Source organism: Synchytrium microbalum (assembly GCF_006535985.1).
Source record: "Synchytrium microbalum strain JEL517 chromosome Unknown SmJEL517_scf0018, whole genome shotgun sequence".
NCBI lineage: Eukaryota > Fungi > Chytridiomycota > Chytridiomycetes > Synchytriales > Synchytriaceae > Synchytrium > Synchytrium microbalum.
In genome coordinates this window covers 81,137-106,538 of record NW_022158367.1, presented here as the reverse complement: position 1 = coordinate 106,538, position 25,402 = coordinate 81,137, and the positions used below count along the sequence as shown (strand labels likewise).

The window sequence follows — 25,402 nt, the reverse complement described above, 5'->3', positions numbered from 1 at the left end:
TAGCTTCGCAACAAACTTGATTCTCCATTTCTACCAAAAACTCAAAACACCACACTATACCAAGCTACATATACCAATAATGGACTCATCTCATACCGCAAAGAGCATCCTCAAAGCACACTCATCCTCAAATATCGCAGAAGCAAGTTCCAATCCTGCCTCCTCAAGGTAATAAAACACATGCTGGACTCACTTTTATACCAACACCAACATATCAACACAAGCAAACACTAGTATCTTACTCTATTTATAATAGAATAAGATGGGACGAAGACAATCTCATGATGACCGAAGCTGCAAAGGGCGCTACCATGAAAATCACTGAACCAAAGACTCCCTACATACACTACAATGCTGATACCGATACCGTGCTAGGCACTTCTGCTAATGGTACTGTATAATCATGAATGCTGGAGTATTGTGTGCTGTGTATGATCATACAAGCTGAAAAAAACAACATGCTTTCATGATTATCTAGTGGCAATACCTCCCATCGAACTCACAACTGCCATGCAGCAATACTCTGATACTGTTGCCACTACCAACAATACAAAGTCACCCTCTGTACGCTCCACGTCGGCGTCAAGCTTTGCGAGTAATGGGTCAGAGTGGGATGACTCGGACGATGATGAGGAGGCTGATCCTGAAGGTTCGTTCCTATTGAGAAGTGAATGTGTTGATGTGGTGTTACGGGTGATGGTCGTAATGGAGTTGAAGCGTGTTGGACTTGTTAGTCGTTTTTAGTTCACATCACTGGGTTTTTTTTTCCTCATAACATTGTAGCTCATTTTTCTCCAATAACTGAACCAACACACTCTTCTCTCTCTATCTGCAACCATACACAGAACAGGAACGCAGGAGGAAATTCAAACAAATGCGAGCCCAGCATTACAACATGAAGGAAGCCCTGAGAAAGGCCAAACAGGTGCAAGACGAGGCCGACGAAGAAGCAGCCAATACTCCTAGACCGATAGCTGACGAGGACGAAGAAGAAGAAGAAGAACACCAGAATGGAAACAACAATCATAATGATGACGAAGAAGAGGAGGAGGATGATGACGACGAAGAAGAATCACCACAACACATAAGGCTCTCTCAACCAACATCAATACCAAATATCTCTGCCAGAAACTCGATATCATCAAATCATAATCATCACAGCAATAATAACATGGATACCACATCCTGAATGTCGAAACACCACATAACCCACAAATAGTATTGTAGTAGTTTTGTATAGTGTAAAAAAACAGAAGAACAAACGTTTTTAGCATTTGGCAAATAATAGAATCTCTCTGTACAAACCAATCCTCAAACAGTTCACACACACTTATTACTCTAGTTCGGCTGCCACTTCTCGATCATCTAGGGCATAAATATTCGAGGCCATTTGCCACACTTGACAAACATTGTCTTCGGCTACACTAGACAAGACCCATGGCTCATTGGGATTCCAACTGAAATCAGATATCTTGTTGGTGTGGCCTCCATGAACAAACTAGGTGATATGAAGAAGAGAGTGATGGTAAGTATGGGATTGACAAGGAGGAATTTGAAGGCCACCAAAAAAAGCACATGTTGATACATTCCTCAATGCAACTAACTGCCACCTCTTCTCATGAAACATTAACATATAAACATACCAAGAGTTCTGGTGGTCCATCCTCTGCATCTTCGGCAGTCTGCTCTTCGCCAATACGACTCAAATCCCATACATTCAATCGACGATCTCCAGATGATGATGCAAGAATCGTCTCGTGATGAGGAGACCATCCAACTTGGAGAATTTCATCCTGATGAGATTCAAAAGTATGCAACCTCATCTTGAAATTTCTCATGTCCCATAGTGCTACAGTCTACGTGAGTGAGACGGATTGTTCGTTGATTTGAGTATGGGTTGGTAGATGTATAAAGCCAAAAAAAGGGATAGAATCGTTACTGCATGTTGTCTCGCAGCAACAAGAACACACCTTGTCTGCCGAGCCGGTAGCCAAGAGATATTCATTTGATGGATGGAAGGATATGCAACTGACTTCAAAGTTGTGTGCTCGTTCGACAGTGTTGACGGCTTTGGTAGTGTCTTTGTTTCGAGTGTCCCAGCTAAAAAAAACAAGAGAGGTCAGTACAGCAACCTCGATTGAGAACTGATCATTGGTGTCTCTTACATTAAAAGCTTTTTGTCATCTCCAACTGATCCAAACAAGCATTCATCCTTCATGTGCCACGCAACATCCTACAATGTGACGAAAAGAGAAAAATCAGACAACCCATTGCTATAGATATTATTTCTAAATGAGCCAAATGACCTGCTTACCATAACCCAAGCAGAATGACCTGAATATACACGAAGAGGCTCCATTTGCTTCTTTTCTTTGGTGGTGCCCTTTACATCCCTGGTTTCGCAATAGTTCCTGTGTGAGATGAGGTGCCATGCCAAAAACAGAAGCACTAATAGACTCATACCATTGAGCGACGGTAGTATCCTCAGATGCAGTCAACAATGAACCTGGTACTTTGGGATTCCAAGCCATACCATATCTAAGAGCGAGACAGTCAGTCATCGCGTTGCGACGCAAAAAAAACCAACCTGATGGAGACACATACCCTTCCTTGGAATGATGAACTAGTCTGATTTCAGGCGAACACACGTCATTCTCCTTTGGCGTTGAAGCATGTCGAGTTCGATCAAAGATGTAGACTGGACCTAAGACTGTCCGGGTAGCGATGATGTCTGGATTGGTTGACATGTATCGAGCTCTGTGTATGAATGTGATGGGTAAAACAACTCCAGAGGTTGGCTACTATACTTGATGCATCAAGTGTTTTACCTGTTGACTTCACCATCATGAGGAATCTTTTGTACAATTTTAATTTTGGATTCAGCGCCCCCGAATCCACCGCCCTCTGCATTAATTGTTGTATATGTGAATGATTCGGATGTTGGTGAAGAAAAAAGTATGCTGCTGCGTCATTGAGCCATAAATTCGCTTTTTGAATCTCATACCTCCTCGTTCATCGTCATACTTTTTATCACCATCAGCCAAATCGTTTGGGAGATGAACTTCAGCAAACTGCAAATAGTTTGGTTCTCCTTCAGACGTGTGCGTTCCAAGGAGTAACCTTTGCACTGTATAGTCTTTGCCTGCTGGTCTATTATATGATAATAATGATGGTAATGATGATTGTGGGTGAGTACATTAACCATTTCTTTGCACTTGCAACAAAAAACTTGCGCAGCTGTTGAGGCACCTTTCAATGTCGGGCAGCCATTCGACGGTAAGAGTAGGCCATTCCAGTGCATGAGTGACTACCAAATCGTACAAGAATGGCGAGTTCTTTTTCCAAATCTTGTATTCTATTTTTATGAGAGAATGAGTGACAAACTGGTTTGATGTCATGGAGTATGTTAACGGAAAGGTGGTGATCTGCATGAATGATGTACCTTCATTAATGATTTTTTCTTGTTGTAGATATCCGTCTTCCTTCTTGCCTAGGAGCATTGACATTGTATCAAGGTTAGCTCAAAGTCAAACATACTGTGCAGTTTGAATCACAATTGAATGTTACCAGTAGCCGCTTGTCCAGTGGCATGATTCTCTGCAGACATCATGATTGTACAATTATAGTCAAATATTGGTCTCTCTTCTTGGTCTTTTGGTCTAGTAAGGCGTCGCAGACTGTTTTTACAAAATTCCAAGAAATCGAGCTCAATGAAGCAACACTTCCCAGTAAACAGCCAGCTATGAAACGAGTAGATTTGTGATCGATACGCAATTCCGTAGAGAACTGCCCTGTAACGACACGTAAATAAAGATTGGAACAAAAACAAACTATGAAATCAAGCTTTGGCGTATATAATGTAGGGAGACTTGTAGCAGTATGGGTCGAGTTATACGAGCGAGGCCCCAACAGTGTCCCTGTTGAAGTTGAAGCAATGACTACAGATCTAAGTGGAACTGCCACCAAATATGATTTATTACAACATCTGGTTAAGCATACATTCAAGCATACGTTCAAGCATGACTTGACTGCTATCTCTGCTGCTGAATTGAACGTGTATATGGACAAGGATGCAGAATGGAAGACTGCTCCAGTACATCCCGTCTCTAGTTATTCGCTGGTCCTGTCATTTCCTTCATAGCCAGAATGGATTCGCGAATAGCCAAGAATCGAGTCACTAAAAACTAAAATCGTCAATTCCGATTCCAATTTCATTCCAGCACATTTTCTAGATCTGTCTCGAAACGACACGTAAACGACCTTATTTGTTGTGACTTTCACCTCGGTTTTGCTTCTAGAATAATAAAACCGTAAACTTGCTGTTGCGAGGAAGAGAACACTTGGCTGATCGTTGTAGTGTAGTAATAGGTATCTCATATTCTGTGACTTCCGTTACAGATCTCCCCGTGAACTAATTACTGATCCTTTCCTCAAAATCCAGATTCTCCAAACTCTCAATTTGCACACCATGGACGAAACAGATCAACCACTCCTAAACGAGGAAAACGAGCAAGAATACTCTCTATGGTCCTCCAAAACATTTGACGACGATGCCTGGCCAACCGCAACAAGTGAAACGCAACAAGAAACTGAGACCAATGTGTTGCGATTATTGGAATCCACTCTACAGGATACAGTTCTATCACAGTATGCTCAACAAGCTTACGCTATGAATTTGCATCAACTGACTTTTCTTCTTTCTCACGCAGGGCTACCTTGAACAGAGCCGATCACGTAAAGTATCTGCTGGGAGGGTTAGGTTCATTGACGCATCACTTCACGTCGCTGGATGCCAGTAAACCGTGGTTTATGTACTGGATACTGCATGGTCTAGATCTCATGAATGTGAGACTGCAAGCTTCGGATTTGGACCGGTAATCACGGCCGACTACAGTCATTTTTTTGCCTCCCACCTATGTGCCAACACGCCACCATATAGGGTCTTGTCAACACTAAAGCGCTATCAGCATCCCGATGGTGGATTTGGAGGCGGATATCTCCACATGCCACATCTAGCTCCCACATACGCGGCCATAAACACAATCGCCATTCTAGCATCTGAAGCCGCCTACCAAATCGTCGATAGACCTAAACTATATGCTTTTCTAATGAAGATGAAACAGCCGGATGGATCGTTTGTGATGCATGAGGGGGGTGAAGTCGATGTGAGGTAGGAATGATAGAATGGTTTGCAACCATATATGATGGCTCCGATTTTTTTAGCGCTTTTTGGCTCACGAATATTTCTTTAGAGGATCATATTGTGCCCTATCAGCAGCGAGAATGATGAACATCCTAACTCCCGAACTCGCACAAGGTTGTGGCGAGTTTGTTGCTAGATGCCAGAGCTATGAAGGTGGTATTGGTGCCGTGCCTGGAGTAGAAGCACATGGCGGATATACCTTCTGCTCATTAGCTGCTTCTTGTATCCTTGGTACCATGCATCTGCTAGATCTGAAAGGGCTGACGGTGTGTAACTGATTCATTCTCGGTTAAGGTAACTTTTTTTTGGCTAGAGGCCAAGTATCTCATGCCACATTTTATTCCTTGTAGAGATGGGCTGTATGTAGACAAATGCACATGGAAGGAGGCTTCCAAGGACGAACAAACAAGCTAGTTGATTCGTGTTATGCATTCTGGCAATCGGGATCGTTTCCGATACTGGAGTCTTACTGGGCTCGGCAAAATGAGGCCAGGGTCGTGTCACTGTTTGGTCGAGGTGTGTATAGTGTGTTGTGGTGGAAGCTTGTGTGTGCAATTCAACGATATCATCAATCCGTTTTGTGGTGCTACAGATGCGATGCAGAAATGGGTGATTGTATTTGGACAGGGAGCTAAAGGTGGATTAAGGGATAAGCCTGGAAAGTATGTGCAGTGCTTGCTCGGAACTTTATCCGTTCTTTGTTCAATTATCCTCGTTTGCTCATTACCTCTTTCCTTAGAAACCCGGACTATTACCACTCATGTTACGCACTAAGCGGACTCTCGATATCACAGCATCTGTATCGATTCAGCAGTGACACACCAGGCGGATTTGATATATGTAATGATCGAGGTGACGTTCAACCTGTGTTTGGAGTGCCTAATAATCGCCTGGTGAGCATTGCTTCTGAAAACATCAGGCATTTTTCGCATCACATTTACAATCATTCGCCTGCACAGCTCCCAACACATCCAATCCACAATGTACGATTCGACAAGGCTGTAGCTATAATCAAGTATTTCGAGGGACTTCCAAACATATGACTTCCAACCAAAAGAAAGCTAATGTATTGGGGTTCTGTCAACACTATGTAAAAAACAACACAATAATAATGCAATAATGGTAATTTGTTCGAAGGACAAAGATAGAAATAGATCACTCTCAACATGCAAAACAGAATGTAGCAAAGAGTCCATTCAACCACCTTCCGTGTAATATCTAGATGATTTGAGGGAGTTAGGGCTGTGAAAGCAAAAAACCAACCGAAACGTTCAGATAAGCAATAGGACATACATATCCAACAACATCTGAAACACCCCCAGCACAATCTCCGTAGCAATCAATATAATCACAATCCACTCCAGAGCCTCATCATGCGACGACGTCATATTATCCTTCAAAACTTCCAATAAATCCGAAATAATCTGTACACGTTGATTCAGCAAATCCACCCGTTGCGTGATCTCTAGATACAGTCTAATAGCATTATATAATGGTTCGAGTGATGGTTCCGACCATAGCAATTCGGGTGCATCAAGGACATTGCTGACGAGATTCACATTGATTCGCATGGCGAAGAGGGAACCGATTTTTCGATTCACTTGGCCACGAGACATGTGGATTCTACCTGTCATGGCCATTGTTTCTGGGATTGATTTCGTGCCTTCGATGGTGTCTTCGACGAGGTATTCGTAGACTGTGAGTTTTGTGCTTTGGGCGATGGCGTGGGAGACTATGTGGTTGTAAAGAGACAAGCAGTGAGTTTGTGAGAACTTTAAGATGTGAGATTGATCCAACAGCAAATTCAAGAGAGAGGAAAACGGAATAAGTCTTGTATAAAATTAGTGCACTTACTGGCGAGCTTATGTTTCACATTCGAGGGTTTCCTCAGCGTTATTATGTCGTTGAAGATTTGAGGCGGTGCCAGTACATTGTAAAAGAATACAAAGTCTTCTTTTTCAATCTCATCCGGTTCTACAAAAACAGTGCATGTGTCAATCATCTGTATGCAACGGAGATGTTCAAAATGCACACAACATGATACTCACTAACAGACTCCTCCTCAAAAGGCCTAATCAAATCCAGCACGACCTTCTCCTCAAACTCACTCAGACCCCAGCACACCACAACCCCATAATCAAACAAGAACAACTCCCCAACAGGCGCAATCTTCTTTGCAATACTCTCCATCGGTATACTACTCGGCAACGGCGCACCAGTAGAATCCACATTCTGTTCAAAGAAAGAGTCGCGAGCATCAACTACCTGCTGATCGTCCACGTCAAGAAATCGGGTATCCAAGTCTGTTTGTAATAGGTCGGGTATTGTAGGCTGTACTTGCGGATGGTTTACGTGTGGTTGGTGCGATTGGAGTTGGGAGGGTTGGACTGTTACTGCAATGTTATTGTTTAAGGATGAGGGGGGGATGAAGGTTGAGAGATCGATGGGGACGCGAGATGGGTCGATTGTGGTGTAGAGGGCTTCGTCGTAGCGTTTAGTGGTGGGAAGAGCATCGTACGGTCTCAGATCATCGAATACGACGTGTAGCTTTTCCAGATTATATGATCTGTTTGTTGGTTGGAAGAAAAAGCAAACAAAGATAGTGTCAAAAACGAGCTTTTCCAGATGTCAAGTCCAAGAGCATACTTACGCAGCCGTACAGTAAGCAGTGACACGTGGCAGATATTTACGGTTCACTTTGGAAGTCAGTAGATTTCCAGGCTTCGGAAGTCCGGACAGGAAAGGAGCTGCCTCATCATCTGGGATTTCAGAAGGGAATTGATCATATTGGGTATCAAGCGAGATCCCCTTTTCAGCGGTTTTCGTTGTTCGTTTGGGAAGCCGCTGAGCTGTTGGTAACTGTTGAGTCTGTTGAGCTGGCCCTGAAAATGTTAAAAATGGTTGAAAAAATGTTAATTTCTTTCAAGATTTTTGATGATGAGCGATAATACAAGGAAGCAGCGTATTCATACCTGGGATGCGTATTGCGGGGCCTCCAACGTCGTTCTCAGACGGAAGTCTTCCAAAGGGCCTTCTTTGAGCTGCCATACGTTTTTGAATGTTTGGAGTTTGGCATGAACAAGCAGATGAGAGTTTTAAAATGAGGAAGACGAGATAATTGAATATGCTGGTAAAGAGCTATTAATCCGTACGTGACGCAATCTGTGCATGCGATTTTGAATTTGCTACGCGTATGTCTATCGCGTGATAAATCTGTAGTATATAAACAATGGTTTTATGCATTCTACTACTTACAATATGTTTGCTATATACAATACGCAATACGCAGTCGTGATCTTTAATCTTTCAACTTTTACCATCGTTTTGCTTATTGGCCATGCGATCCCTCCAGCTACCTTGACCGGATGACGTGGAAGCAGGAGCCCATGCTTGACGAGGTGCTGTGGCTGTTGATACTGACTCGTTATCGGGCATATTATTGAAATCACGTTGTGCCTTCCATGCTGGTTTGTCCTTTTGTGCGCGTGATGATGTAGTGGTATATGTTTGGGGGTTTCTGCTCCTCCAGTCGTTGTTTGTTGTGGAAGGGCGATTGGTTTCTGGTCGTAGAGCGTACTTGGGAGGATCGGTTGATATACCGCACTTCTTACATACTTCCGGTGTTGCATGGAATCTTTTGCACAAGTCGTCGGTACATTTGCCTTTGAGATAGTTCCAGCAGGCTACGCTTTCACGGTCATGGAGAATACTATATGAAAACGAGTTGAGCGAGTGAACGACAAAAAAACACCTTTAAATCAGAAACAATTAAGATGAATGATTTACCTCCACAACACCATATAGTTTTCACCCTTGACCAAGATGATTCGACGTTGAGTAAGAAAGGGTAATGGTGATTCCATGATGGCAGGTTTGTAAGTGACTGAACCAATCTTTCCTCCACAGTATTTGCAGTTGAATGGTAATTTCTCTTCGTCGTTGGGATGTAAGCGATCGCTCATTACGACGACTTCTTGTAATGGTTGAGTGATGGATACAGTATCTCCAAAATCGGTTTTGTTGACTATAATCATTGGTCGTTCCGGTGTATGGGTTGCCAATGTAGTGGCTAACCAAAAGAGAGAGGAGGATGCAAGGTTAACGGAGTATAGACCATAGATTTGTGAGACCAGGTACATTTTCATGGTGGTTTTTGATGTAATAAAGTTCAATGTAACGAGTTTGATGTTGAAATGTCCACAAATGGAAAATGGGTTTAATGTTCAACGAAGACAAGCCATACGTACCACATAAAGCACAAGTGATATCGAATGTATCAGTAGAAATATCAATATCATATATGATTCGAGGAGGAGCTTCGTAAGGCCTTGTTGTTGATTTGATGACTTGATTTGATGACTTGACAGAGAGTCTTGCGACCGAGCTGGCAAGTGCATGAGTTCCACCTGGATCGTTCATACCAAGCATTTAAATTACTAAAGCCTTTTTAAACAGGTTCCGTATTGCCAGTTGGGAATATTGCCTGTTTCCTTGCTTCCAATTTACGAAACTGTAAATTACGAAGAACGATGGCAACGGTTAGAGAATTCAAGGGATTCAACGTCACAATAGTCGGGGATGTGTATGGCAAGGACGATGCACCAACAGTCCTGCTTCTTCACGGTGGTGGCCAGGCACGTATTTCACAGGCAAAAACACTACGCAATTCGACAAACTGTGACGATAAACCCCGTTCGCTTCAAACGAATTCTAACCATGATTGCACTTTTAGACGCGCCATTCATGGGGGAATACCGCCAAAGCTCTCGCAGATGCCGGGTTTCGTGCAGTTAGTTGTGATCTGAGAGTGAGACATATTTTCGAAATATTCGACAAATTCATCACCGGACTTTACTCAACTGTTCAATGTAGGGTCATGGCGACTCGGGATATGCTCCAGGCGGTGATTGTAAGTTTGCATCTTTTTGGTATCAATGTGTTGCAAAAATCCACGGGAATCGAGATATCGACGTCACCACGAGATTTTGGACCTTTCACGGTGACTTTGTCAACCAATTTCTGTTGGTGTCTTTCTGTGATGAGATTTGTACAACGACAGTACTGTTGGGTCTAAAATGCGCTGTGACAAACACCATCCTACACCAAAACCACACGCATTCTAACTTTGTACATTCCAAACTGTAGATTCGATCTTTGCCTTCCAAAAGGATGTGGAAATGCTATGCCAGCAATTAACCAACTCTCACGGCGGTCCCGCTGTCGTTGGAGCCTCAATGGGAGGATCAGCTGGTCTAGCCGCGTCGCTAACTGCAAACATGAGTGCATTAAGTAAGCTTTAACGTTGATCCATGTATTTGTGAATGAAGTGCTCATATATTTACACACCTAGTTCTCGTTGACATCGCTCCACGAACCGAGAAAGAAGGAGTCAGTCGAATCGTCAACTTTATGATGGGGAAACGTTTCTTTAATTCAGTACAAGAAGCGGCAGATTCCGTGTCTGAATATATGCCCCATCGGCCAAAACCGAAAGACTTGTCTGGTCTTCAAAAGAATCTGAGGCCACTAAATGATGGTACTGGGAGGTACAGATGGCATTGGGTGAGTGGCTCCTTTCGCATATGGCTTAGCCTGCAATTTGCACGGCTGCAATTCTCACTCTCACGCTTAAATGTATAGGATCCGGCTTTCATGCAACCTGGAAACAGAGGGAGCGACCCAGCCGTGATGGAGGAAACCGCGAGGCAGATTACAAAACCAGTCCTTTTGATACGTGGAAGACAGTCGGACTTGCTGAGTGAGGAGGGAGCAAGAGCCTTCCTTAAAATAGTCAAACACTCCGAATATGCCGATATTGCTGGGGCAAGACATATGGTGGCAGGAGATGTCAATGTAAGTGCGCAGTTTAGCTGGCTACGTCTGATACGTGCAGTTTTCCTTCGAAACGGCCTTTTTTTTCGTCTGACACAAACTGTTTCTCCCAGGATGCATTCAGTGATGCAGTCATCACCTTCTTGACCCGATTGCAACGAAAGAAGGCAGCCAGCACAAAACTATGAGCTCTCAGTATAGAACGTAGATGTTTGAAGATTTAAGAATAAAATGGCAATTTGCTTCTTGAAACGTGAAGTGTACTGTGCTGAAACTCTACAAAATTGGTATGATGCGAATATATATAATCTAAAAAAGTGAATCGAGACACTATTCCCAATGCCGCATGTAGTAGTCGATAGCAGCTACAAAAAAAACGATGTGAGGCAATTACGACTTGTATCGTCTTGACTCACAAGCTTACCAGAGAAGGCAGCAAAGCCCACACAACCTCCCAGCATGGCTTTTGGTCCGGCTGTATATATTGCGTTGTTTCTGATGAGTTCAGGATGCAAAACACTTGTCGCAAGTTAACACGTCATCACCTCTTGCAGACAGAGCACCACCCGTCATGCAACCAGCTGATATACCATTGTACATGTCATTCTTTGCTCTATACTGATCTCAACAAGACGTATCAGTCTCCTGTTCAAATACTTGGTTATGTAACAAGAGCACTCAACTGTTTCAATAACACATTCCGAACTTGAGAACAGCAATGCCACCATTCCAAAGTTCTTTGCAGAAGAAAGTGATCTGGAGCCCATATCTCTTAGAGTGAATTTAAGCTGTTCCCTTGTAGATAGTTTCAAGAATTCGTCTGTTGTGCTTCCCAAATCGACACTCGACATAAACATTCCGAAAGCTCCTCCAAGAGCAAAACCTTTGAGAGATTGCAGGTGAAAAAAGTTGATTTGAAGAGCATTGAAATTGATGAATGAATCAACGGCAGTAACATAGAGTGGGTAATGCTTGATCCAACAATTTTTTCTGATACTAAAAATTTCAAGCAAATGTCGATGCTGATGCGAGTTGATCCTTTGTACATACCAGCACCTCCAGATAATGCGGCCTTGGCAGGACAACTCTCCATGACAGAAGCGGCCATTACCTGGTCGGGCGAGCTTCTGTTGAAGAAGAATGGCATGTACTTTGTCGGAGGCTCTTCGCCATTACCAAATGGAGGCTGCTGCATCCTTCTATATCTTCTCTATATGACCTGGCGACTGATGACCTAGTTAGTTATATTAGCTCTCCTCTCTGCTCTACACTCCAAACATCGAAATTCAAGTTTTGATCACGGAGAGACGCCAATCATGGCTCTCAAGCAGGTTCGTGAACGGCATCATTTTACGCGCCATGAAAGGAGCTGATCTGTACTTTTCTTACTAGCCTGATATATGGACGTACCTCAAAGACTTAGCACCACCGATACGCGCAAAAGTGTATGCTCAGCCGGCCAGTGCATTGGCTGTCCTGAGGTATACAGATCTACGCATCTATAAATTGTGACTCAATTTCATCGTTCAGTCTAATCAAACGTGCTTCATCACTATAGGTTGATGCCTGAACCTTCCCGACATTTGATTCTCAGGCTACTCTACGCTGCATCCCCCATACCTGCCAAGCTCGCCACAAACTGGTTTTACGACGGATCCATGAAGTGTGATATCAATGATATTAGCGTTCCTGTCCCTGAACAAGGTCGCTGAAAACGTGCATTGCAAACCCCCATCTTTTTCTTAATTCTAGCAAACTGAAAGATGCCATCAAAACATTACGCAATCTATACATCCTTGTAGACCCACCATCACAAGGACCTGCTCCTGGTGGCAAAGCGCCGGAACTCAAGCTCAAGTTGAATGAGACCTTCCAGCTCAATCTGCATAGGGCTCTGACTTTGTCGTAAGTCACTAAGCGGTTGGGGTTTGCATTACTTATGATTGAAAGCATCAAGCTGATATGGTAGTTTGTAGAGGAGATACGAACTCGTTTGGAAAGCCACCGGATACGCCTGATAAACATGCAACATCGATCTTGTCGTTGGATGAGTACTCTAACAAGCAATGGGAGGCAAGTGCATTTGATACAGGAATATTTCCAACTATTGCTCATACCGCTTTTTGTAGGGAGTGTTGCACTTCTTGGTTGGGACACCGGTAGCTGAACGAGAACTAGATGAAGACAATGGTAACGGCCTGGAAATGTTGATGGTCAAGAGTGGTCTGATGGTGAAAAGGTGACTTTCTTTGAAAGGAGAATTCGAAATCTCTACATGCTGATGCTGTTTCTTTTCTTCATTAGTTATAATGGCACTCATATCACAAACAAGGGATTCGCCTTCTTGCTACAGGATTTGCATACGCAAGTTTGGTCCTTTCTTGTTCACTATCTGGAAATGTGTGAGGTAACCATAATGATATCGACCCATCAGAGGGATTACTCTGTTCATACCATCCGTTTTTCTGCCAGGATTTGAAAATGGATGCTGTTCAAGTGCTGCACCTCATCTTCACATTCGCAAGTCTGAAATTGGGCCAGGTAATTATTTGCTTATTTACCCATGTTGAGATGAAAAAATAAACAGACCTTTATGTTCTTTTTGTATCAGGATTACGCTGTAGACTGTTTGACAATAGACCAAACTATGGCCCTCCAAGATTTCAAGCCACTGGGCCTAGTGTATCAACGCAAGGTATGCATTATTGATCTCAATGAGGTGGATTGTAATTGCTAACGCAGCTCGCATGTTCATAGAAGGGATCTGCAAGATTCTATCCAACTCGAATGGCAACGACTCTTATCTCTGGCTGCAGGATAACAGACAAGCCACCAAGCGATTCTGGTTTCATCATGCTGGAAACCAATTATCGTGTCTATGCATATACAAGTCAGTCTTTCTCAAAGCATGTGTTCCATAGTGCCATCTACTTATCCATCTTTTTTTGCCCAGGTTCACCCCTCCAAATATCAGTTCTCGGCTTGTTTGTGCAAATGCGAGCACGATTCTCGAATATGGTGGTCGGGCTCATTACAAGGGATAGTGTTCGAAAAGCTCTTTATAATGGAATTACTGCCAACCAAGTAAATGGTTTGTTGATCCTTGCGACAAGCTATTTTGCTGATATTTTCTCACGCTTTTAGATCATCTCGTATCTTCACACTCATGCGCATCCTGAGATGGCCAAGCAGGTATTTTCAAGTGCAGAAAAAATGTCTGAATATGAATCTGGATCATGGTAACGCGTTGCTTTTTACAACAGACACCAGTACTACCTCCAACAGTCGTGGATCAGATAAGACTATGGGAAATGGAACGTAATCGTCTCAAATTCTTCAGAGGTAATTAAACACTGCCAGACGACCAACGAGACCTAACATGTAACAGCACATGCGTAGGCTATTTGTACCAAAACTTTTCATCGCCTGAAGACTGGAAGAAGGGATTCGTGTACGCCACTGAGGTTGGAGCTTTGATATGGAGCAATGAACAGGCACGACAATTCTTTGTTACTGAAGAAGGACATCCATTGGTCAAAACATTTGTTGGAAGCCTTCGTCGTGGCGTGTAAATAAATTGTAAGAACAAATCGCATACTGTAAAAATAGCTGGAAGATAGCAATTGCAAAACGTCGCTCGTTGGCCATCACCGGCTCGTTTCCGTTGGCGAAGTCGATCATTTTGTGATTTGGCACACTCTGCGAGGAAGGGTAGTAGAAAAAGGAGGCCGCATCATTCGTTTACATTTGAAGCTCGCGTTGGATATCTAGTCGATTCTTTACTCTTGTCCTAACGATGGCATCCAAGAGCAAAAAACCGTAAGTCTGTCTCAAGTTGAATCTTTCACGCGTCAGTCCCTTCCACCCAACTAAACATGCTCTCATCCATCCTAGCCCAATGACATCAATACGAGAATTCACAGTCGCAGATGCCATCACGCTCTGCAACAGCGCATCTGGTTCAACATCTGTTTTTTGTACGTTGAAATACGTCGTCACCGAAGACCCCATCTTTTTATATGCTGCTATATTGCTGTTGCCTGCTGCGTTGATATTTGATGTGCTTGATGGGTATGTCATACGTTGATAATCCTGTTCGGTTGTTTTTTGGAGCTGCAGAGTTTGCTTTGTTTCCAATGGTTTCGGATTTTATTAGACGAGTTGCGCGATGGAGGAAGACAGCCTCACTGATGGGTCAAGAACTGGATTCGCTGGCTGATGTGATTAGCTTTGGGGTGGCTCCGGCTGTGTTGGGGTAACAACCTATCCAATAACCGTTCCTTCTTCCACTGTTTGCCTTACTCACTATTCATCTACAAACAGATTCGGTGTCGGCCTACAAGGACTCTTTGACGTGTTGATACTCCTCTACTTTGTCAACTGTGGTGTGTCGCGTCTGGCTAGATATAACGCGACGGCCGAGATCAAGAAGGATGCGTCGGGGAAGGTTACGTATTTTGAAGGGACGCCTATACGTAAGTATTCTAGATATTCCGAGATTTTTTTTTGGGTGTCGTATTTCTGTGACTCACTTTGTTTGAAACTACGTGTAGCGTCAACGGTACTAATAGCCTTGATCATATTGTGGTTTAAGCAGTATGAGTGGATTGGAGATGAGAATGTAGGTTGTTGGCTGGTATTGCAGTCGTTGCTGGAGCTTGTCAACTCACCACGTATTATTTTCTTCTTAGCTTCCGGGTGGCAAGTGGATTATATTTGGATGGACATTTCACGTAAACTGTACCATTCTCAGCTCGTCAGTCACTCGCTGTTCTAACACGCTTTCTCAACATGTAGCCATTCGCACTAATATATCTCGCATCGGGAACCGCCCAAATCACAAAGACCTTACTCATTCCCAAGCTATGAAGTCTCGGGCTGCTGCATCAGATTAACCAAACACATCATTCAGAAGATACAAGGAAATATCATATGTACCATAAGGCTCTCTTTTAATATAAACAGATGGATATTGACAAAAATTGGACGATTATTGTTTCAAATGTAGAATGAAATGCGATATTTTCAAGGGGCAAACCCTCAGTGTTTGAGCTTGGCAGTGAAAACCTCTCCACCTTCCAAGTCCAATTGGCTTATTTGGGAATCAGTTTCGAGATCGTCTCCATCAAGTTCGATAGCTTTACACGTTTTTCCGGTTCTCTCGGTGACGAGTTCCATAAGCGTCTTGATGGTTGATGTCTACGCGGATTACATTGTGTGTTAGTGAAACAATAATGATGAACCGAAAGACATGAAGTCAAGAACAACTGATGGCATACATTTTTGACTTTCAACCTCAAAACCTCGTTAGGACCTTGCCCATAGGAAATTCTAATAGAGGTTTTAGGGGTATTGTCTTCTTCATCTTCTGCACGAGGTGGCTCTGATTGGGCTCCTTTGGCTGCGACATCTAATAGCAGTGGAGGTGGTACGTGATTAAAAACATCCTTACAGCACCAAAAAAAGCAGGACGGGTAATCATGATTAATCTTACCAATTTGAACTTTAGGAAATTGATCCATTCCTAATGTCTTGGGAGTTCCAAAAGGAAGTAATGGTACAGAACCATACTTGAATTCATATTTACGTCGAAAGACATCTGCCGTTTCTGGAACCTTCATATCTGCTTCGACAGCTCGCATCATCATCTCGAATTTATCATTCTTTATAGATTGTATAGGGGTGTTAGTTATGCGTTTCAACAATGTTTACGAAACATCATTTGAGTCAAAACTGCTTCATGACAATCCAAACAACGTACAGCGTAGATCTTGACAGATATCTTTCCCGTCCTTGAATCCGTTGACTTCCATATAATCCTGAGTATGATGGTGGTTTGTTCGTCTGCTTCTGAACCCAGTGATTTGCGAGATACTTCGGGTGCTTTCTTGGGTGCTGCTTTACGCAATACACCAGCAATATCAGAAGGCAAGATGATTTCAGGCAAACTCTCCATCATTTCAGATTCGTCCTCGTGGTTCTTTGCTGCACCAAATGATTTACTAGATTGGCAAAAAAAAGCGTGAGTTGTCTATATGCCATGAATGTAACCATAAAACATACTTTATGAATTCGCTGATCTTTTTGAGTTGAGCTGGATCTGCTTGAGTTGGCTGTATTGTTGGAGAGAGAGATGGATCTCTGCGAATTGCTTCTCGTTGCTGACGTGTTTTGGCTCCAGCCTTGATGTACGAGAGACTGGGAGGCGATGAAGAGTTTGGGTTTGGAACACTAATAAAGTTCAAGTCAGATCCATGTTCGATGATGTTTAATGGGTTGTCCAAACAAATAGATACCTAGGTCGTATCTTTGCCCCTCTTCCAGACATCTTATTGCCTTTGGACGGCATGTCGAGATCACTATCTGAGTCTGAGTCTGAGCCTGAACTCTCATCCTTTGCCTTCCTGCCTATAAACGTGTAAGTGCTAAGTGTCTTCATTCCTACGCTTCCAAGTTCTGTAATTGAACAAACCAGCAAGCGTAATCGGCTTCTTTTTGATGGGAGCAGCTTTTGCTTGATTGAAAAAGTCATCGTCGTCATCATCGACTCTCCTTGGCCTCATGGTTGTCTTTGGCCATGACTTGGCTACTTTCTTCAGATCAACCTTTTTGCGAGGTGGTGGAGAGGGTGATCTTTTCGCTGGACTGCTAGCAGCTATCCTTGAGCTGGGTAATTTAGCTATGTCACCATAGTCGTCGTCTTCCTGGGATGGTGAAGGGCGTTTCAAAGTTGGTTTGCCTGGTTTCTTTACCGTTGGTGGTGTTGGTGGCCGTGGTGCTTGTTCGGGCTCATCGCCGTCCAGATCAATGACTTCTACCTTGTCTGAAGAGACCTTACTGTATGGCATGTTGTACTTTCTGAGCATTATTAAGAGTTTTAAATACAAGAGATTGTTACAAGTGCTGATGACGATGTAAGTTCACCAAAGACACGTAAGTTGGAATGTAATTCCAATACGTAATATAGATCTAACGCTGATCTGAACTTTCAATGCGAAAATTACTCAAAGATACAAAATTCACTGACAATAAGTGATATAAGATGTAACAGGATTGTTAAGATATATAAATCACGTGTTTCTAAACATATAAACATTGTTGTCCCGACATCCTACAACCACATACGACTTGAAACACACCGGCGACGAGAATACTGGTCCAAACATCTTGTCGATAGATTCGACGACTCGTCCTGTTGCACTATCAACCACGTGCATCTCACCAGAAGTCTGTATGCAAAGTATTCTATCGTTGTCCATGACGGCTGGTGAAGCATATACAGGACTCTTAACCGACGAGAGATCAGCCTTCCAAACTATCGACAAGCTGGCAACGTTAATTGCAATAATTGAGGGTGCATGAGTTCCAAAGATTAGCAAGTCACTGGATTTCTTATACAGAGGTGTTGAGAATACAGGGCAATCGAGTGGAATTGTTTTGCGTAGTTTGCCACCAGTGTCGATAAAGTTTGCTTTTCCTTCGACGCTCGTGACGGCCCAGAATCCTTCCTTCAACCATACTGGCGAAGCAAAGCATGGTTTATTGGATTGGAATTGCCAAATGATGGAGGGTGATTGGTCATCATTCACACTTATACATGACACTTGTCCCTGAAGAGTTGCTACAAGAAGACTCCTACGATTTAGAGCAACATCAGTTTCAAAATTGTACAATGGAATTGAGACTTTACTCACGAATTCAAACCATCAAAGGCGACGCTTCCAAAGATGGCTCCTCTCAGGACGATAGAGTGAACGACGTCCAATCCATTTGATGACAACCTCAAGGCTCGGAGCACTCCATCGTGCGAACCAATCCAACAGAGTTCGTTCATGTTAAATACTGCTGCACCCTTAACTACATCATTAGTCTCAACTTTTCCTAGTACACGACCATCAGCAGTCGACAAGGCGTAAATGTACTTGTCGTAGGAGCCTATCAAACAATCAAAAATATCAGAATAATATTGGCTTCTGGCCTCGTCAAATAGTGTCTCACCGACTATTAAATATTGACCGTCGCGAGAAACCATAGCAGTGGCTTCAATTCGGTCAGGTAAGAGTGTACTCCATTCTAACTCTCCTGTAACAGCATCTAGAGCAACAAAACGACCTGAATGCGATCCGACATAGCAAGTGGCGGTTCTGCATTCAAATATTTTGTTGTAAGTCGACAAAAAAACTGGGACATGTCAATCAGCAAAAAAAGCTGTTAAAGACTGTATGGATGGCTTACACAGTGTCGGAGCTCTCTCGACGAAGAACTAACACTGGTGAAGCATCAACGCACTTTTCGAGGTTGTGCTGCCAAACAGTTTTGCTCTCGACAGAAACTGGAGTCGGAAGAACCAAATCAGAGAGCAGCCTCAATGTTCCTTCGTCTGGTTCAGTGGCCCTTGTTAGAATGGAGATCTCGGTACCCATCATATCGGATCGAGGTTTCTTATTTGCAACGACATTCAATGACTCCGATTCCTTTCGTTTTGCAAATGGTTGTATTGGCACTGGTAATTGCTGTCTCGACTCAACAAAAGCAATGAGCTCCGACATGGGTCGATGCAGGATCAAATCTAGCAAGCTGAAAAAAAGTCAGTAATACGATCTCTTGCTGATTTCTTTCTGAGCCATACCTTTGTCTTGTCTCTTCGTTTCTATGTACTCTCTGAAACATCTGGTTCGATATCTGCTCTGCGGTACGAAGGGCTTGTAGACTTGTTCCTCCCGCAACCAAGAAGAACTCGTCCTGTGAGACGGGTCGTCCCAGACACGACGAGACAGTGGAGAGAACCAAATTTGTCGGATTTACGACCACCGAGTCAGTGACACTGTCAGTGCTGAGATAAATCAAACGCAGTGCTTGTGTGTCGACCTTTCCATTTATTGTCATTGGCATAGCATCGAGCCAAATGATTTTATCTGGTCGCGCAACCAAAGGCAGAACGGACCTGCAAGTTGATGAAATCTCTTGTTCCGTCGCATCTAATGATAACGAGTTTAAGTCTCTGGAAGGTCACAGACATGATTTACAAGCTCACCTCTACTAGCCAAATCATCAGCGACGACAAAAGACACCAAGACTCCATAGTTGCCTTCCTCTTGATACAGCACCGTTTTACAAGAATGGAGGTTCCGAATGCTCAAGATGGTGTTTGAAATCTGTTCCAGAGAGATTCGTTGGCCTGAACGTTTGAGCACAGTATCTTTTCGTCCGATATAATAGATTTTGCCATCCTTTTCGCTAACCAGGTCACCAGATGGTCTCATCCTGAAAAGAAAAGGCTTGGTGAGAAGGCAATGAAGATGATTCGAGATATGGAAGCGCTTACTCTTGAGGCTCTGTCTCGTCTCCTACTATACAAGCTCTAGAAGTACCTCCAATCCATAATTCACCATGTTCTATTGAATCTGTATATCGTACTTCCATCTTTGTATCAGCGAGAGGTTCACCAAGATGCACAGGCATTGTCGACTCTACAAGACCCAAACTAGCCCAGACCGAAACTTCAGTCACACCATATATATTCCAGCAACGACATGTCCAGTTTGTGATTGTAAATACCCATTTACAAAACGGTTCGCCTCCCATTACGACATCAGTCACCGACAGCTTTCCAGCTATAAGATCTGACCTTACTTCGACTGGCAAAGACATAAACAGGGAAGGCGTGCAAAACAAGCAATTGATATTGAGCTGCCTTAGGACATTTCCGAACATCTTTGGTGCTCGAATTATATGATCTTGGATGACGTGGCAGGTACCACCCGAAATCAATGGCAGTAGAACTTCTATTAAGGAAGGGTCGAAGGTGGGTGATGATGCGAATAAAGTGCTGAATGGGTTTTCCAAGGAGTTTGGAGAGAGGCGTTCCCTGTGCATGAAGTCAGCAAAGCATGGCCAAAACTGTGTTCAAACAAGCTTACCGAATGGAGTTGAGGTTACTGTGGACGCCACGTTCAGGAACCCAGACCGACAGTCCATATCCTTGACGAGTAGTGCCAGATGTATGGAAAACACATGCAGCAACGGGTACTTTTGTCAGAGTTCTGCAAAGCTTGAGGAATCTTCCTTGAAGCACTTTACAGTGTGGTTCCTCCAATTGACCAGCATCGTTCAGCTTCTTCAAAAAGGCCTCATCCGCATAGACATGGTCAATATAAGAGGCGCTTCTCAGCTTCTCAAGGGTAAAAAGGTCATCATGAGCCGAGAAAGGGACATACGTGATTCCAAGCTGCAAGCAACTAGAGATGATGAGTGAGTACAGCGTTGGATATGCAGAAAACGCGTTCATTACCTCAATAAAATGATAATCACGTCAATACTGCGACCAAACACAACTGACAACACGCTTCCGCGTGTCAGGGATTTTTGCAGTTGATGACTTGTGCCTTCAACCATGGCCAAGAGCTCACTATAGCTGATACTGGTAGATCCAATACCATCATGGCTGATACTGATAGCAGTCTTTGACGAGTTTGCCTTTGCTACGTTTTCAACTTGATCAAAAATCATTCTTCGAATTGCTCTCCTTTCCACTTGATTTTATGAGCTGAAGCATCTCAAAGGTAAAGGATCTCTTGCATGGCATTATTTACGATGATTGATCACAGCCTTACAATCTACGATGAATAAATAGTTGATTAAAGCTTGCAAGAATGGTGCAAGAAGAACATGATGATTTGAAGCAGATCTTGGAAGCAATCACTCATGATTTACAAGATGACAAGATCAACATAATACGGCGAGCCCTACTGGAGCCACTTGCCTTGCTTCTCCGTGATCCAGAGGCCTCAAAGCTGATTTCATCACCTGAAAAGTCTCACTATTGCAATCGATATGCAAACAACCTCCCTGGACTACAACGCGCATTCTTGGAGACTAGATTGCCGAATCATCTACGCTGGCTCCTCGAACATGTCGCCTTGCCAACTTTACCACGTCTGTCCAACGTAGAACGACAACAGCTCTTTACCCCATATTTTGTACCAGCTCTCGAAAGCGTAAATGGATACGTACTATCTGCATCACTCTCTGTATTGATCTCAGTCATGTCAGACAAGGAGCAGCATCTGGACGTGCTACGATTATCGTGTGATTTGCTTCACGACTTGTTGAAGCGTCATGGAGTTAGGACATTTTATCAGCATGTATTACGGAATCGAAACGTTACTCTAGCTATGGAGTATGATTCGCTGATATGCTCATTGCCTGATCGGATTAGTAACATCTTCACAACGAATACATCGGCATTCTTCTACCCAGAGTAAGGAATGGATTCGTTCGAGTCGGGTTGGAAGTGAGAGCTGAACCCACTTTGAGAGTAGAAACTATTTCAGTATGATTGGAAGCCAGATCGAAGAGTTGATTATGTTTTGGCCGAATTCAGTGAATGGTAAGAACTGATCTGAACTTGAATCATCACGGCGTGTTCTGACAAGTTTTTGCTTTAGGTTGTGATGATGAATCTGTACGCCCTATATCCTGTCTGATAGGACGAATCTGTCGGCTTGGACATAGTGGTAAAGCTCGTCCGTGGTTTGAGCCAGAAGTTCGTAGCTCAGATATTTCTGTTCTGTAGATGACATTGTCCAAGTTTGGGCTCAGCATTGGCCTCAACTTCTAGACCAAGACTCTTATTGGACTGTGTTACAGAAGTGCATCGTGAATCTATCTATGATGGAAGCAGAAAAACTCATATTATCGTTCCTCAATATTTGTGAAAGTCGACTCTCCAACAAGTCTGGAGGTAAGAGGGTTACATCATAGTCCATTTTGTTGTGCTCACGAAATGTCTTGTTAGTTGAGGTACTGCCAGATGTTGTACTATACACCTCTTTTCTATTGAAACTGGTTGGAAACCTCGTGTTGGAAAAGCCAGCAACATACGGCTATATCATGCGGCAAAAGCTTCTACTGGTCAGAGTGCTTAGTTTGAATGCTCTTCGAGTTTTAATACATACGTGGAGTCGCATTGCCCTGAATGGTAAATGCGTTTCGGAGTACTCTGTTTTGCGCCCGTGGCTAATTGTACCATAATTTCAAAGAATTGGCTTCTCTGCTGAGCACCCTTTTGGATAGATGGACAGATATTACATTCGTCAAAAACTGTACTCTGCCGCAGTTGACCTGTGAGTATAGTCCACATCAATCGCAAACACACAAGTTTGTTTACTAACTCCCTTCAATAGATGTGTCGCAAGCTATTCTCTTGACTTCCAGTTATTTGTCACCTCTATCATTGGAGCCTGCTGTACTGTCACTGCTGGAAGGTCTTCGTGTATACCTTGGCGCTACCGACTTGACAGTTCGTCAACTTGGGATGGTACACTGCTCGCATTTTTTCACAACCTCTTTTGACTCCTCTAATGCTGTCACAATAGGTCGTTGCTGAATGTCTGACGAAAGCAGCCAATCCTGAAGCATGTTTAAATTTTGAAATCAAAGACACGCTTGAGACGACATTATTAAGGTCGTTGGCTCAGAAGGTGGACTATGGTAATATCAAGGCTTCTACGTTCACCGTTGGAAGAATTGAAAGTTCAGTGACAGACTTAAAGCCTGAAATAAGTTCCAGTAAGCAAAGTTGTAGCCTTCGCTTTAGCCCGACAACACCCTGACTAGAGTCAAATCTGAGCAGCTACTTCACCAAATCGTTTGAAGGCCATACCGAGACTACATCAAGTCGACTCAGGTATGATATCTGAAATTTTACCCCTTTCAAGTGGTTGTGCTCACATGAAATCCGCGCAGATGATGAAGACGATGATTTGAAACCATTTGCTATGCCTGATGAAAGCAACGTCTCAAACACCAAAGTCAAGTCGCCTGTGTAAGTGTTATGGGACAAGTTCATTCTATGTTGTGTATGGCATTGACGCCCTCTTTGCGCTAGGTATTTACGTGACGCTATTGCGTTCCTCAAGTCTGATGAACCTGAAAAGATTGATGTGGCCATCAAAGCTTTCAAGAATCTCGTTCAAAAGGCTACTCAACGTGAAATGGGTATTGCTCGATTACTTGCAGTTTTATTGCAGTCTGATAACTTCCCAATTTTTCTGACATGAAATTCTCTCACCTAGATGAATTGGCTATTGAACTTGCAACTATAGCTTTGAATTTGCAAGATACGTATGATTTAGAAGGATTCTCAGAAAATCGTTTAGACTCTCTTGTTGCGTTGCTTGTTCGAGCTCCTGTCTTGGTGGTTCCGTAAGTAACCAAAAGGCGCTTTCGCTTCCTGCCATGCGATGAATTGCATCTTATCTGCTCATATTCAATGGTTAGATATCTAAGTACGGAATTCTACGAACGAAACTATAATCTTTCACAACGCATGGATATTCTTGCATCTCTAATGACAGCTTCTCGTGTGCTTTCCAACATTGAGGTAGAGGTAATGGTAGTGTAGTTGTACTATAGTCGCAATTGATCCCATTGTTTTTTCCCTGCTGTAGCCCGAAGAAATCGCCACTACAACAAAATCTCAAAAGTCTCAAACTACAACTGCAGCAGACGTTGTATCTCAACGTATTATGCAAAAGACCCGTATAACCTCACGTCGAATGTCTGTCAAGCAACCTGTGTCTCAAAAGAATCGATTCTCAGATGTTGCTGGTCTCTTTTTCTTTTCACTTCTGGGAAGATTTGATACAAAAGGGTAAGTAAAAGATCGAGGCAATTTGTTGTATCGTGATTGGTCATGATGCCATTTCAGTAATGTTCTCGTTTTTTTGTGCTTCTATAGTGCTATGCTGGTGACAGGGACAAACATGAATGTGCTGTTGACTAGATATGTTACCACGCTCTCCATGATTGCTTACTGCTCATGTACGCCCTCCTTGAAAGACATTTGTCCACTTGAAAAGTCTCACTCACTCTCTCTTTATATAGACAATTGTGTGGAATCACGCAAGATTTGTCGTGGCATGTTTGAATTCGCATGGGCTCTCCGATACTTGCCCGATCGGTCAAGCGAGAATGCAGGTCAACTACGACGTGCCATTCTCCTATCATTCAATGTGATTGCGAATGTCTTGCCACCGTCAATCATGTCGGACGAGTTTTCAGGAATGGAGTTGCAGGAATTGTTTGATTACATTGTTAGTGAGTATACGTGCTTGAAACGTCCAGTTCACACTTCGAACTCTTATATAAGGCTAATGCTCTTTTTTTGGTGATAGCGTCGATCTCAAAGGACTCTCATCCTGAAAATGTCAAGATTGCCCAAGGGACACTTTTAGCTTTGAAAGGCTCCTTGTCTCCAGAGTGACGTGTACTGCGTGTACAGCCATGTAAATAGATTGCTGTAAATGAAAATCGCAGTGAAGCATAAATTGCTCGTGATCCCTGCTCTTTTTTGGCCATCGCCAC

At 43.2% G+C, this 25,402-nt stretch overlaps 8 protein-coding genes across 8 annotated transcripts; 5 read left to right on the top strand and 3 right to left on the bottom strand.

Moving 5' to 3' along the window:
- Window positions 1–79: 79 nt before the first annotated feature.
- On the top strand, window positions 80–1,189 carry SmJEL517_g03430 (uncharacterized protein; the record flags this gene model as incomplete). Its single annotated transcript, XM_031169358.1, has 4 exons — window positions 80–168; window positions 257–390; window positions 479–649; window positions 846–1,189. The coding sequence occupies 4 exons, from the start codon at window positions 80–82 to the stop codon at window positions 1,187–1,189; spliced, it is 738 nt and encodes a 245-aa protein (XP_031024683.1).
- Window positions 1,190–1,333: 144 nt separating this feature from the next.
- On the bottom strand, window positions 1,334–3,610 carry SmJEL517_g03429 (uncharacterized protein; the record flags this gene model as incomplete). Its single annotated transcript, XM_031169357.1, has 12 exons — window positions 1,334–1,498; window positions 1,644–1,856; window positions 1,971–2,100; window positions 2,166–2,233; window positions 2,315–2,393; window positions 2,464–2,538; window positions 2,605–2,757; window positions 2,829–2,904; window positions 3,005–3,150; window positions 3,250–3,355; window positions 3,443–3,490; window positions 3,568–3,610. The coding sequence occupies 12 exons, from the start codon at window positions 3,608–3,610 to the stop codon at window positions 1,334–1,336; spliced, it is 1,302 nt and encodes a 433-aa protein (XP_031024637.1).
- An 858-nt stretch (window positions 3,611–4,468) lies between these two features.
- On the top strand, window positions 4,469–6,246 carry SmJEL517_g03428 (protein farnesyltransferase; the record flags this gene model as incomplete). Its single annotated transcript, XM_031169356.1, has 8 exons — window positions 4,469–4,647; window positions 4,710–4,874; window positions 4,940–5,170; window positions 5,253–5,469; window positions 5,554–5,719; window positions 5,796–5,865; window positions 5,943–6,096; window positions 6,163–6,246. The coding sequence occupies 8 exons, from the start codon at window positions 4,469–4,471 to the stop codon at window positions 6,244–6,246; spliced, it is 1,266 nt and encodes a 421-aa protein (XP_031024636.1).
- Window positions 6,247–6,474: 228 nt separating this feature from the next.
- SmJEL517_g03427 (uncharacterized protein) lies at window positions 6,475–8,251 on the bottom strand (the record flags this gene model as incomplete). The annotated part of the gene is made up of 5 exons (XM_031169355.1): window positions 6,475–6,935; window positions 7,058–7,177; window positions 7,252–7,769; window positions 7,854–8,085; window positions 8,176–8,251. The coding sequence occupies 5 exons, from the start codon at window positions 8,249–8,251 to the stop codon at window positions 6,475–6,477; spliced, it is 1,407 nt and encodes a 468-aa protein (XP_031024635.1).
- Window positions 8,252–11,365: 3,114 nt separating this feature from the next.
- Window positions 11,366–12,230, bottom strand: SmJEL517_g03426 (uncharacterized protein; the record flags this gene model as incomplete). The annotated part of the gene is made up of 5 exons (XM_031169354.1): window positions 11,366–11,400; window positions 11,460–11,510; window positions 11,581–11,653; window positions 11,719–11,918; window positions 12,086–12,230. The coding sequence occupies 5 exons, from the start codon at window positions 12,228–12,230 to the stop codon at window positions 11,366–11,368; spliced, it is 504 nt and encodes a 167-aa protein (XP_031024634.1).
- A 121-nt stretch (window positions 12,231–12,351) lies between these two features.
- Window positions 12,352–14,607, top strand: SmJEL517_g03425 (uncharacterized protein; the record flags this gene model as incomplete). The annotated part of the gene is made up of 14 exons (XM_031169353.1): window positions 12,352–12,366; window positions 12,428–12,516; window positions 12,594–12,698; window positions 12,788–12,940; window positions 13,012–13,160; window positions 13,214–13,274; window positions 13,340–13,442; window positions 13,508–13,576; window positions 13,647–13,730; window positions 13,793–13,925; window positions 13,989–14,119; window positions 14,180–14,227; window positions 14,299–14,377; window positions 14,435–14,607. 14 exons carry the CDS (start codon window positions 12,352–12,354, stop codon window positions 14,605–14,607), a joined length of 1,392 nt encoding a protein of 463 aa, XP_031024633.1.
- Window positions 14,608–14,831: 224 nt separating this feature from the next.
- On the top strand, window positions 14,832–15,904 carry CHO1 (CDP-diacylglycerol---serine O-phosphatidyltransferase; the record flags this gene model as incomplete). Its single annotated transcript, XM_031169352.1, has 7 exons — window positions 14,832–14,854; window positions 14,930–15,106; window positions 15,192–15,290; window positions 15,359–15,510; window positions 15,589–15,656; window positions 15,727–15,768; window positions 15,833–15,904. 7 exons carry the CDS (start codon window positions 14,832–14,834, stop codon window positions 15,902–15,904), a joined length of 633 nt encoding a protein of 210 aa, XP_031024632.1.
- Window positions 15,905–21,687: 5,783 nt separating this feature from the next.
- Window positions 21,688–25,301, top strand: SmJEL517_g03423 (uncharacterized protein; the record flags this gene model as incomplete). Its single annotated transcript, XM_031169351.1, has 17 exons — window positions 21,688–22,295; window positions 22,357–22,424; window positions 22,483–22,551; window positions 22,611–22,778; window positions 22,833–23,015; window positions 23,077–23,160; window positions 23,221–23,354; window positions 23,413–23,605; window positions 23,670–23,723; window positions 23,783–23,861; window positions 23,925–24,034; window positions 24,112–24,241; window positions 24,317–24,425; window positions 24,487–24,689; window positions 24,777–24,859; window positions 24,923–25,135; window positions 25,213–25,301. 17 exons carry the CDS (start codon window positions 21,688–21,690, stop codon window positions 25,299–25,301), a joined length of 2,577 nt encoding a protein of 858 aa, XP_031024631.1.
- Window positions 25,302–25,402: the final 101 nt, after the last annotated feature.